Below are 13,901 nucleotides of genomic sequence, written 5' to 3' on the forward strand. Positions count from 1 at the left end.
GCTGGCATCCCTTGGGCGTGGAGACTAAGTGGGCACTGGTCTTCAACAGCGCACTCCACAAGGGAAAATGGGCCATCACCCCTAGTGGGCGACGTACTACTTTGCTGAATGGTGCCCACCAGGTCAAGACCTCCAGGGCTGCCCCACCAGTGATGAGAAGAACAGGAGGGGGGAACCCTGTGGTAAGGGAAGGACGGACTGAAGACAGGAGTGAATGAACAGATGAGACAGGGCTGACTGGACATGACTGACTGGACAGGACTGACTGATACGAATGGCGTGGCTACACACCACAGCTATCAGGAGATGAGACAACACTGAGTGCTAAGTGGTCGGGGTTTAAATACCCTGGCCTTAGCTCCAGTGCTGTAGCTCCAACTCCCCCTGCAGCTACAACTGTCTTGTAGAAGTGCACGTTCCTTAGGGCAACCGCCCACTGCCGCAGGAGGAGGATGACATGGACAACATTCTCGGAAGCCCACCAGGACAGCATCGCTGAGTATAACGCTGCATTACCACATACGGCAATGCTTTGCGAATTGAAGCCATTATGGCAACCGGTCATGATTTTACCCATCAATTGTGTTCTGTGGTTTCAATTGTTTTTAATTTCCCCCCTCTTTGCTGAATTGATAACATGGAATTCATTGATTGTGATTTTGTGTTCTGTTTTGGGCCCTTTTGATCTTGTGTTTAGAATCTTCTGCACATTGTACTTAAATTATTTGTTTATAATCAGTAAATAGTCATGAAAATCAATTGATGTAGTTGCTTACTAGATGGTTTTCACCGTATTGCTACAGAACATGTCATTAGCCTGTCATCTATACAGCCTCAGCCCAGTGATGTTGCCCAAAGCATCGCTTTCCATTACCTGTAGTACCACATTCATCTAGCGCAGGGCTGCCCAATCTGTCAATTGCGATCTACTAGTAGATTGCGAAGGACTGCTGGGTAGATCGCGGTCGGCATTTTAAAATACTACGCCAGACGCTAACTTTGCAGCACCGGCATACCATCTAATTGTGCTGCTCTGCTGCCTTACGCAGAGCAGCACACAGCCAATAAGGAGAGGCGCGGCAAGCGAGAGCCGTGTCCTGCTCACCCCCTTCCTTCCCAGCCCACCTCCTTCCTCCTCGGCCCGCCTCCCTTCCTCTCCGTCCGCCGCTCTCCTCCACCACGTTCTCCACCACGTTGACTCTGCATGCCCAGCGAGGTATGTAGTACTGTGACTGTGACATATGCCTAGCTATCTATATGTGAGACACCTATGCCTAGCTATCTATATGTGAGACACCTATGCCTAGCTGTCTATATGGGGGACACCTATGCCTAGCTATCTATATGTGGGACACCTATGCCTAGCTGTCTATATGGGGGGCACCCATACCTAGCTATCTATATGTGAGACACCTATGCCTAGCTGTCTATATGGGGGGCACCCATACCTAGCTATCTATATGTGAGACACCTATGCCTAGCTGTCTATATGGGGGGCACCCATACCTAGCTATCTATATGTGAGACACCTATGCCTAGCTGTCTATATGTGAGACACCTATGCCTAGCTGTCTATATGGGGGGCACCCATACCTAGCTATCTATATGGGGGGCACCTATGCCTAGCTATCTATATGTGAGACACCTATGCCTAGCTGTCTATATGGGGGACACCTATGCCTAGCTATCTGTATGGGGGGCACCCATACCTAGCTATCTATATGGGGGCATCTATGCCTAGCTATCTATATGGGGGCATCTATGCCTAGTTACTCCTATTGGGGGCACCTATAGCAAGCTATTTTAAATCTTGGTAGATCTCTCGAGCTTGGGAATTTTCAAAGTAGCTCGTGAGTCCAAAAAGTGTGGGCACCCCTGATCTAGCGTATGTATGGGTCTTAAGTCCATTACGTTGCATTGCAATGGACAATATAATTGCATGCAAACACAATGCAATGATATTCCTATGGTGCTTTCAAATTGGCGCATTTGTGCAGTGAGGCTGCTTCCTTTAGCATGTCAGGATCAGTTTAATTTGCCAAGTATCACAGGATCGTATTCAGAATTTGTTTTGGCACATACAGGAAGCAAACAAGAAATAAAGTAGGAAGAAAGCAGGAAGAAAATCCTACTAATATAATAAATGGGAGAGTTCGGATGTTTGGATATTTGGATGTTTGGATGTTTGTTACTCGATCACGCAAAAACGGCTGAACGGATTTGAATGAAATTTGGCACACACATAGTACATTACCTGGAATAAAGTATAGGATACTTTTTATTCCCATAACCAAAAAGAGACAAATACAAATTTCACTGGAAAATGTAAACTGCAGCCATTCTTACACTGTTACACTGGAGGTGTGTTTAGCTTCTAAGGCTATCATTCATGAACAGGCTGTCGGTAAGGGGAACCCGTGCGGGAGAATACCGCCGTCGGTAGTTGTGCCTTCTGGGTGGTAATTCATAAACTTTGTGCCTGGGGCGGTAGCAGTGCGGAGGTTTTCTGGAGCATGGTGTCGGCAGGCGGGCGGTAGGCATGCGGAAACAGAAAAGCTGGTCGAGTCCCTCCATGCGGTGCTCTCTCTGCTGATGTGTGGGAGGTCCGTCCCATTCACTTACATGTACTCCGCAAGCTTCCCGCTACATCCAGGGGATCGGTAATCCCCTTCCGCATACCGCTATGCGGAAATGTTTATGAATGAACCTTTTGCTACTTTTTCTGGATAACTGCGTATCAAAGCCGCACAAGGCGGTACGTTGTCACTCTGCACGGGAATGTCAGCTCCGCATGCGGAAAGAGGCTTTATGAATGCAGAACTTGCTCGGTGGTCGATAAAGTCAGCGGTATTACGCATTTCCGCATGCGGAAATGCTTTATGAATGATAGCTTAAGGGTAGAATGGTTAATTTGCATATATTCAGCAGTGATGCATTGGGAGACATCTCAAGCTCACTCCAACCTGAATTATCGCAAATTATTTCTGTTTTAAGAAAGCAAATGTTTGTTTTTCTTAACATCTTAGTAAGGGGGCTTTTAGGACAATTGTAGTCCCTTACACACTCCAATGAGTTCTGGGTCACCATGAGCTTGCTGGGTAGTCTGTACCTCTCGGTGTTACAAGCCCTACTGCATAGAGCTAAATTAATCTATGCCATGCACTGATAAGGATCAAACAATCCAAAACAGTCTGTATGCGTGTTGGATTATTATGGCTCTGTACAATTTAACAAACTGATACATCATTGCATTACAGTGGTTGTTCTGGAGGTGTGTTTAGCTTCTAAGGGTAACAATGGTTAATTTGCATATATTCAACAGTGATGCACTGGGTGACATTTTAAGCTCACTCCAACCTGAATTATCGCAAATTCTTTCTGTTTTAATGTATGGACGAGCTCAGCTCGTCCATCACCGCCGGTGGCTGCCGCTCAGGCCCTGCTGGGCCGATTTGCTCGCTGTAAAAAGCAGCACACGCAGCCGGCACTTTGCCAGCCGCGTGTGCTGCCCGATCGCCGCTGCAGCGCGGCGATCCGCCGCGTGCAGCGGCGAAAGAGGGTCCCCCCAGCCGCCCGAGCCCTGCGCAGCCGGAACAAACAGTTCCGGCCAGCGCTGAGGGCTGGATCGGAGGCGGCTGACGTCAGGACGTCGGCTGACGTCCATGACGTCACTCCGCTCGTCGCCATGGCGACGAGCAAAACGAAACAAGGAAGGCCGCTCATTGCGGCCTTCCTTGTTACTGCGGATCGCCGGAGGCGATCAGAAATATGGGCTAGAAGCGCCCTCTAGTGGGCTTTCATGCAGCCAACTTTCAGTTGGCTGCATGAAATCGTTTTTTTTTTATTAAAAAAAAACCCTCCCGCAGCTGCCCTGGCGATCTTAATAGAACGCCAGGGTGGTTAAGAAAGCAAACTTTTGTTTTTCTTACACTGTCAATGGCAGGGTTCTTAAACTTTGCACAGTTGGTCACTGGGTGACTGGGATTAATATTCAGAAAAGTGGGTGGAGCCTACAAAAGCTAATCAAAATTCACCTATTGATTTTCAAAGGACTGGAGCCACAGCCAATTAGATTTATTTCATTTCAATGCCAATTATTGATGCCAAAGACCACAAACCTCACAAACTAGGTCATCTTTGAGTAATTGTGTGTTAGGATTAGAAAAAGTGGGCAGAGCTTACACTAGCCAATTACACACCCGGGCAACGCCGGGCGACCAGCTAGTACTCAATAACAGCAAAGTAGCAGATATTATTATTGATTTATAAAGCGGCAACATATTCTGTGGCGCTGTACAAAGTAAGAAATGAACATTAGGTACATAATAATACAGACAATGGTGTACACCAATATACAAAGTACATAATTGGTGACAAAATACAAAAACGATATAAAATACAGAATACAAGATGCAGAATTGGCAATGGCAGTGATAAAAGTAACATGATAATTAAAAAACATAATGATTTCCAGGAATGGGGAGGGGGGACAAGATGTGAGGTAGTATCAGGGCGACCTCTAGCCATTTTGTCTAGCCCCCCCTCCTGTAGCTGTGCTCCTCCCCCCTTCCTGGCCACCCGCACAGCGCTCCAGGTGACCGCCTGTACGGTCTGGTGCATCAAGTGCCCCTGGTGAGACATGACTATGTATTCTGTATAGTGCTGCAAAAGTTGTCAGTGCTATAAAAATACATAATAATAATAATATGTTAGGCCATCAGACTATGACTATGGTAGGAATTAGAGTGTGAACTCCTCTGAGGACAGTCCGTGACATGACTATGTACTCTGTAATGTGCTGCAGAGGATGTCAGTGCTATATAAATACATAATATTAATATGGTAGGACATTAGACTTTGACTATGGTAGGATTAGCTTGTGAGCTCCTCTGTGACGTTCCCCTGCTTGCATGATGCAAGCGGTGGAACACAGCGCAGGGTCCAGGAAGAAGGTGAGTCATTGCACTCCCGCTGCCTGGCTGAAGGTAATTGAATTCTAAGCAAATCGCTGGAGGGGGAGAGGGGGCGGTGGAGCCCCAGGTGAGGGAGGGGGGGTCCAACACCTCTCCCCACTACTGTGCCCGCTGCTCCCCCTTCCTTGCTGCTACCCCTCCAGATCGGCGGCCCCCCACCCACAACTAGGCAGGCGCCGCCCCCAACTTCTGCCGCCTGCCTCAACCCCGCCTTATGGGCGGCCCGGACCTGGCTGCACAGTGCTTCCCTGTCTCTGCTTCTGTCACTGCATGTCCCATCATTATCCTGGCCTGAACAGTATGACAACTGGCTGCTCTGCTGATTAATCAGCATGTACTGTAAGTGACAATGTATACGCTAATAATCAGAATGATTAATCATTAGTGCTTGGTTTTTACTGTCCAGGATGCAGGTAGTGATAGCAGTAACAGGACACAGAGGTCCTAACATCCAGATTCAGGCACTTTCTCCCTGGTAATAGCGGCAGACTGCAGACAGGTCACGGTTCATCTCTCCCCCTCGTCCTGGCACGTGCAGCTGTGTCACTCTATATCCCTCATCAGTGGCTGCTGTGCATGTGTGAAGGCTTCCTGCTACCTCACACACACACACACAAGTCCGGTCCGTCCACCCACTGCAGTGTGGCTGGCAGCTCCAGTCTCTGGGGGACGCAGGTCATGTCAAAGGTCAGGCAGCATGTCGCCCTAACTCCTGGCTTGGCTGGCAAGGGGGCGGAATTAGAGGCGGGCCGCAGCTCAGTAAACACTGTCGCTACTGCTGTGAAGCGGGGGGCGGCCTTAGAAGTGAAGGTATGGAGCAGAGCTCTGTTTCTCCCTCTATTGGCCGTGGGCGGAGGTGGGAGTGTATGGAGGTGGTGGCGATCTCCCTCATAGCTCAAGACCATGTGCTCTGCATACAGTTATTAAAAGCATGAAAATCCGCTTATATAGCGGCGGTAGGTGGCCACGTCTGCGCCTGCTGACATGCCCAATGCCCCAGGCGACCGCCTGTACTGCCTGTTGGGTCAGGCGCCCCTGGATCATCTCAACGATTTTGGTTGTGTTGAGGACCAGTTTGTTCTCCTTGCACCAATGGAATACCGTATCGACCTCGTGATGGTAGGCCAGCTCATTGTACTTGTTTACAAAGCCAACTATGGTGGTGTGCAGCAGTGGCAACATCCTGTGTGATCTGCGTTGGGCTCTCTGTGTGTATCATGGTTGTAAACTGCTGCTCTGCGCTGTGCAGGAGGTGGAGAATGGAGCCACGTGGATGACCTGGTTCAGTGTGACAGGGGTTAGAGGTTTGGGGCTGCAGTGTAAAGCTAGTGAGGAACTCGGGAGGAGAGCATGTGGAGGGCAGGATGCCCTCTGGTGTGAAGGAGCTGCTGCTAATCATCAGCTTGGCTGTACCAGACTTGACTGCTGTGGGTAGCCATAGCTGGGTCCCTCCAGGATGAGGATGCCCTCTGTCAGCCGTGGCTCTACTGGCTGATCTGATCACCTGGTGTGGTGGGGCGCAGCGTTGCAGAAAGCTGGACTCTTTGCAGGCATGTAGCCAGATTGGTGGTGGCAGCTAGTATCCTAGCCAGTGCACATAATAAAAGAGCATGCAGAAGAGTGATGCACATGGCCGGATTTCTGGCAAGGCCACATAGGCCATGGCCTAGGGCACTAGAAGTTTAGGGCGGCTCAGTGAGGGGCAGGAAAGCTGTTCTATGCAGTCATCCCTATCTACAAGAACAGCTTTAACCGTTGAACTCTCTGTCCTGTACTTGTGCCGTCCCTGCAAGACCTGTAAGCTCTATCCTGCAGGTATACTTCATACAGCCTAACTCTCATGGTGACGCAATGGGTCCATCATTAATGAGATGGAAAGCATAACATAAAATTTCAAAACATAACTTATAATCTATAAACATATTACTAAAATAGCTATTGTCTGTGACACCAATGATGGAAAGTAAGGAGAATTCTCATTGAGGCACACAGAGATAACAACCATACAGATGGTATGGTTGGCCTTGGGCGGTAAAAAATACAAAACCGGCCCTGGCGATGCACAGCGACTGATGGAGGGGAGGATGTAGAATCAGTGATTCGCTGCTGGCAGGGGAAAGGGTGAGGGGAAAGGGCGGGGTTGGAGGTTGGTCAAGATGCTGTCAGTCAGGGAGCGGCTGGTGATAGTGGGCCTTTTGGTTGTAAAAAGTTTAAACCCGGCCCCGGCTCCTACTACTACTTCCTGTACAGCTTTTATTGCAACTCCCATTGCTGCACCCATAGTTACTCCAGCCACCCGTGCACCTAATATAAATGTAAGGCCAGCAAGTACTGCAACTGTAAAAAGAAAATAAATCATTTTTATTAAGCCTTCTGCAGCAGTACCTGCCACACCTACTACCATACCTGCTACATCACCTGCTGCAGCATCTGTCCAAGCACTTCCTGCAGCATCTGTCCCAGCACTTCCTGCAGCATCTGTCCCAGCATTTCCTGCAGCACCGGTCCCACCACTTGCTGCACCATCCCCTCCAGCTTTTTCTTCATCCTCTGTCCCAGCACTTGGTGCAGCATCTGCCACAGCACCATCCAAACCAGCATTTGCTGCAGCAGCTGTCCTAGTACTTCCTGCAGCATCTGCCCCAGCACGTCCTGCACCATCTGAACCAGTATTTGCTGCAGGACCTGTCTCAGTATTTCCTGCAGCATAGGCCTCAGCACTTGCTGCAGCATCTGCCCCAGCACTTCCTGCACCATCTGTCTCAGCATTTGCTGTAGCATCTTTCCTAGCATTTCCTGAACCAGAACCAGATCCAGAACCTCTCCCAGCACCTCCTGCAGCACCTCCCCCAGTACTTGCTGCAGCCCCTCTCCCTCTCCCAGCACTTGCTGCAGCACCTCCCCCAGCACTTTTAGCTGCACCTCCCCCAGCACTTGCTGCAGCACCTCTCCCAGCACTTGCTGCATCACCTTCCCCACCACTTGCTGCAGCACCTCCCCTACCACTTGCTGCAGCACCTCCCCCACCACCTGCTGCAGCACCTCTCCCACTCCTTGCTGCATCACCTCCACCACTTGCTGCAGCACCTCCCCCATCACCTGCTGCAGCACCTCCCCCACCACCTGCTGCAGCACCTCCTCCACCACCTGCTGCAGCACCTCCTCCACCACCTGATGCATCACCTCTCTCACCACTTGCTGCAGCACCTCCCCCACCACCTGCTGCATCACCTCCACCACCACTTACTGCATCACCTTTCCCACCACTTGCTGCAGCACCTCTCCCCCCACTTGCTGCAGCACCTCCCCCACCACCCGCTGCAGCACCTCCCCCACCACCCGCTGCATCACCTCTCCCACCACCTGCTGCAGCACCTCCCCCACCATCTGCTGCAGCACCTCTCCCCCCACTTGCTGTAGCACCTCCCCCACCACCTGCTGCAGCACCTCCCCCACCACCTGCTGTATCACCTCTCCCACCACTTGCTGCAGCACCTCCCCCCCCACCTGCTGCAGCACCTCCCCCACCACTTGCTGTAGAACCTCCCCCACCACCTGCTGCAGCACCTCCCCCACCACCTGCTGCAGCACCTCTCCCCCCACCTGCTGAAGCACCTCTCCCACCACTTACTGTAGCACCTCCCCCAGCACCTGCTGCAGCACCTCCCCCACCACCTGCTGCTGCACCTCCCCCACCACCTGCTGCAGCACCTCCCCCACCACCTGCTGCAGCACCTTTCTCACCACCTGCTGCAGCACCTCTCCCACCACTTGCTGCAGCACCTCCCCCACCACCTGCAGCACCTCCCCCACCACCTGCTGCATCACCTCCCCCACCACCTGCTGCAGCACCACTCCCACCACTTGCTGCAGCACCTCCCCCACCACCTGCAGCACCTCCCCCACTACCTGCTGCAGCACCTCTCCCACCACTTACTGCAGCACCTCCCCCACCACCTGCTGCAGCACCTCTCCCACCACTTGCTGCATCGACTCCACCACCACCTGCTGAAGCACCTCTCCCACCACCTGCTGCAGCACCTCTCCCACCACCTGCTGCAGCACCTGCTCCACCACCTGCTGCAGCACCTCTCCCACCACCTGCTGCAGCACCTCTCCCACCACCTGCTGCATCACTTCCACCACCACCTGCTGCATCACTTCCACCACCACCTGCTGCATCACCTCTCCCACCGCTTGCTGCATCACTTCCACCACCACCTGCTGCATCACCTCTCCCACCCCTTGCTGCATCACTTCCACCACCACTTTCTGTAGGACTTCCTTTATCATCTTTCCTAGTTTCAGCACAAACACGTCCCTTAATTTTTTCCCCAATCGTATTCAATCCAGCAGATACAGCTCTATTCGTTGCACTAGCCACAGCACTTATTATAGCATCACGCACAGAGTCTGCCAATTGTATTCCAGAATTCTTTAAATAAGCTTCCACAATTTCTCTAGGGCTAGCCGTAGTCCCTGTCTTACCAGCACCCCCCCAACCTGACCCAAGTATTGCCCTAGCTATAACCCCAACAATTTCCACAGAATCTTTCACAGTACTTATAAAAGGTTTTTCAGCATCAAATGATTCTGCCACACCTGCTCCAGCGCCAGCCCTAGTGCCTGTTATATCCTTAGCACTTTCCACACCATCTGCCACAGCACCATCCCCGGTTCTTTCCCTAGCACCAGAGACATCAATCCCATTCCATGCCCCAGCAGCATCCCTAGAACCTGCCACAGCACCAGCATTATGCCCAATACCTGGTCCAGCACCAGTTCCTGCACCATCCCCAGTATGTGCCCCAACCCCAGCAGCATCCTCAGAGCTTGGCCCAGTTTGAACTGCAGCATCTGCCACATCAGCACCACCAGTTATTACACGCACAGTTATATTCATTCGCAATACATCAGGTTCATTTTGGCTTGCCGCAGCTTCTTTCTCTTTGAATTTTTTTCTGCTCTGCTTGGAGTCCCCCAAGATGTTTTCCAGCTCATCACAGCTTTGATCAGAATCATCAGTATTTTCTTCTCTCACCTTCTTGGGATCAGTCCAAAAGTCACTTGGCAGTGCAGGCTTCACAGATACCTTTGAAAAGTCCTGTGAAACGTATAAAAGACCCTTAAAGAGCAGCTCCCACAATACTATTTTTTTATATAAACCTTGTACACATTATACTACTAATAAATGTTGGTAAGGATGTGCGAGCACAGTTTTACGAGAAGCAAAATGGTACGTGCTTGTATCCGAGAAGGGCATTACGGTAGAGACAGTGGCATAGCAATAGGGGATGCGGAGGATGCGACTGCACCGGGGCCAGCGCCGGGACCCCCAGACAGCAGTAGATGGCAATATTTACCTTTGCAATCCAGCACAGGCACAGTACCATCTTTCCATTCTCCTTCCTCAAGCTCCAGCAATATTAGCCGAGCCTGATTGGGTATGCTCTACTGCTCAGGCGTCTCGCGCCTGGACAGTAGAGCGGACCCGATCGGGCTGTGATATTTCTGCTGGTGCCTGAGTGGGAAGATGGTACTGCGCCTGCACTGGATTGCAAAGGTAAATAGCATGGTGTGCTTCAGGCGCTACTGCGCCTGCGTGCATCCAGAGGATTTTCAGGAGGGAGCTAGTGCTGTATCGAGGCTACACAGGAGGACGGGGGAAACCGCATTAGGATCCGGAGGCTTCACTCTCCTGAGGTAAGTACCCCATAGGGGCACTTTTTTCCTTACAAATTATCTTTAAATATTTCTTACCTTATCTACAAATCCATTTTTTTCAACATTTACCAGAAAAAAAAAATCAGTTGTTGCAGATTGAATTAAATTCAATATCACTTTTATTTTATGCTAAGATAGTTAGGTGCTTGGCTAATGCGCCTCATTTTTTATCATTTTATGTGCTAAGCTAAGGGGGAACGCCATTTGTTTTGCACATCAGGGGTTACATATGTTATTGCTAACAGCAAGGCCTAGTTCACAGTAGAGGCCTGCATCGGGTCAGGTACCCGCGGGTTACCCGAAATATGGTCGGGTTCGGGTACCTGTTTTGATTTTTATTGGGGTGCGGTTAGTCGGGCTGAGGGTCGGGTGTGGGTCTGAAAAATTAGCTGGCCTCTAGTTTACTGTGGTCAGTTGCTTTGTAGAATAATTCTGCATGTCAGCTCACTGCCCATACAATTCTATGAGGCTGTAAACAGTACTGGGCTTGATTCACAAGCAAGTGCGGCAAATGCAAAATATGGTGGTGGGTTGGCACTGCAGTGTGGATACAGTTCAGCTGTAGAACGTGCACTGGTGGAATGATTAGCCCCTCCTCTTGTAAGCTCTGTGTCAGCGTGCTCAAGCTAGTAGAGATAGCAGTATGATTCAAATTTGTAGAAAAAGCAAAAAATGAAAGAAAAGCTGGCACTGCTGTTGTGGCTTCATTTATTATAGCAAAACGTCAATATCAAAGGGTTAAAAAGTTCTTTGTACAAAATTGCGTAAAAAATGATTGGCACATACCAGAGTGAGTGAGGAGGTGCTGTAGATGCTGGTGGGTGTCGGGTATAGGATGCCTGACTGCCGTTTCGCGCTCAAACTGCACTTCTACGGAGGCTGAATTCCCAGAGCAAATGGCTTCTGGTTAAATAGCACCAGAAAGCCAGCGTGTGACGTCACGTCACGTATTAGCGCCGCCCTAGCTTCCGCAAAACGTACGCGTACGTCATGACGTATACACATCTGGCCGTACGCGTATATAAGTACGCCTACCGACACGAAGGTACGCATGCCACATTGGTACATGGATACAGCTTGTATTAAGCATGATGTGGCAGTAAGGTGTAAAAATGGCCGCGATGGAGGAAAAACTCCATCTGGTGGCCAAGAAGAGGCGCAGCAGATTTGTTCACTCGGGCTTCAGGGACAAGAAAAAAATTAAAAGTGGGAATAAAAGTGAGGCGGAGGAGGAGAAGTGAGAACAGTGTAGATAAAGTGTGAAATCAGGAGATTCCTGAAAGACGTGAATAAGTCCAAGTGTTCCATGGTGCACGAATGGATCAAATCAGGTGCGCCAGGTCGCTCTTGCGACCCGCAGGGGAAGCAAAGGGGGGGGGGGGGGGAAGGCTCTGTGAAACTAAAAACTTCAAGCCTACTTCCTGGGCGATCTGGCCGCACAGGGGGTAAGCGAGTGGGAGATGGTGGGAAAGGGAGCAGACCCATTGGACGGTCTGATATCAGTAGATCGACATACAGTAGTATACAGCAGAGAGAGATCTATCAGAAATTACATAATATCATTGCAAAAAAAAAATGTAGTATCTGGTAGGACTAATCAAGGATCCAGAAAACATGAGAGATCCATGTAATCGTTAAGTCCTAATGATCCCATGGCTCCTGATTGTAGGATCAGCATGACTTCCTCTCTTTTCAGTCTCTTTTCTCTGTCCCCACCTCTTGATCCGGGGGGGAACGTGTATTATGCCTGCAAAACTTAGTTTAGTGGGGTCGCCGTTATGCTTTTCCCGCATATGTTGGATGACCCATGGAGATCCCTTACCTGACTTTATGGATTCCGTAATGCTCCCTAAAACGTTCATTCAGAGACCTTGTGGTCTCCCCTATGTAAAACCTTCCGCAGGGGCACCACATCGTGTACACCACAAATCGCGTCTGGCAGGTAAAGAGCGAACGCACGAATCGCTGGAGGGGACCAATACGAAAGTTACTCCCGGCAGCCATCTGCTGACACGATTTGCAGTGGCCACAACGATGGTTTCCCCGCGGACCACCTTCGCGGAGCCAGTCGCTTCCGCTTGGAGATTTAAATTCGCTTCTGCTAATTAAGGAACCAATTGTTGTACATCTTCTAAATGAAAACAAGGGTCCCTCTGCAACCAGGGGTTTCAGTATAGGATCTCTTAGGCTATCATTCATAAAGCATTTCCGCATGTGGAAATGCTAAAAACAGCTGACTTTACCGACCACTCGGCAAAGTCAGCATTCATAAAGGCTCTTTCCGCATGAAAAAATGACACTACCGAGCAGAGTGATAAATCACCGCCTTGTGCGGTGATTATCGGTACAAATGTAGCAAAATGTTCTTTCATAAAGATCACCGCAAGCGGTGTGAGGTCGGGAAGTACCGCTCCCTCTGATGTGGCGATACCAATGCAAGTGAATGGAGACACACAGACCTCCCAGGCAGCTGCAGCAGAGCGGAACACGGAGAAATGTATCAACTCGGCAGCTTCCGTGTCTCCGCCTGCCTACCGCCTGCCTACCGCCAGCCTAGTTCGGGGAATCTCCGCACTGCTTCCGCACATGGATACTTCTTTATGAATGCCCACCCAGAAGTCTAAAACACCGCCAGCGGTGTTTTTCCGCATTGATTCCCCTTACCGACAGCCTCTTTATGAATGATACCCTTAGTAGGATATCCCAGTTCCTGAGAATCACTTTTTTTGTTTGGTCTGCCATGGATGTATAGCCAAATGAGAAAGGAATTCTTCGCTGACCTATTGAAGTACTTCCTGAAGGAGTTCTCCTTACAAGGAGTCCAGATCGCTTCCGTTGGTTTGCATTCCTGAAGTTTGCTCCTCATATCCTCTAGCTAAAAGTCTGGTACCCAGTTCCTCAGACTGCCGACGAAAATCGTCGTCATTCGCGTTGTTGCGACAAAGTCTGAGGAACTGGCCAAATGGTAAGGTCCGGGTAACATGTACAGGGTGGAAGCTGGCTCTATGTAATATAGCATTGGATGCTGTTGGCTTCCGATAACCTCTTGAAATCAATCTGTTTCCCTCAATTGCAAGTTCAAGGTCCAAGAAAGCAATGTTCCTAGAATCAAACGTGGCTGTAAATGCCATATTTATATTATTGCAATTAATATGGGACAGAAAGTTAAAAAAGGTTTCACAAGTCCCTGACCAAAACACAAGG

General features: G+C 50.0%; 1 protein-coding gene across 1 annotated transcript in view; it reads right to left on the minus strand.

Annotated features, from left to right (window-relative positions):
• Positions 1–8,216: 8,216 nt before the first annotated feature.
• Positions 8,217–13,901, minus strand: part of LOC137526001 (uncharacterized) — a 110,652-nt gene continuing 104,967 nt past the window's right edge. The window contains exons 7-8 of the mRNA XM_068247211.1: positions 9,079–10,077; positions 8,217–8,576 (exon numbers count right to left, since the gene is read on the minus strand). Of these exons, the coding sequence (XP_068103312.1) occupies positions 8,217–8,576; positions 9,079–10,077 (1,359 nt within the window). The remainder of the gene's footprint in view (positions 8,577–9,078; positions 10,078–13,901) is intronic.

The sequence above is a fragment of the Hyperolius riggenbachi genome, chromosome 7 (genome assembly GCF_040937935.1).
Source record: "Hyperolius riggenbachi isolate aHypRig1 chromosome 7, aHypRig1.pri, whole genome shotgun sequence".
Classification (NCBI taxonomy): domain Eukaryota; kingdom Metazoa; phylum Chordata; class Amphibia; order Anura; family Hyperoliidae; genus Hyperolius; species Hyperolius riggenbachi.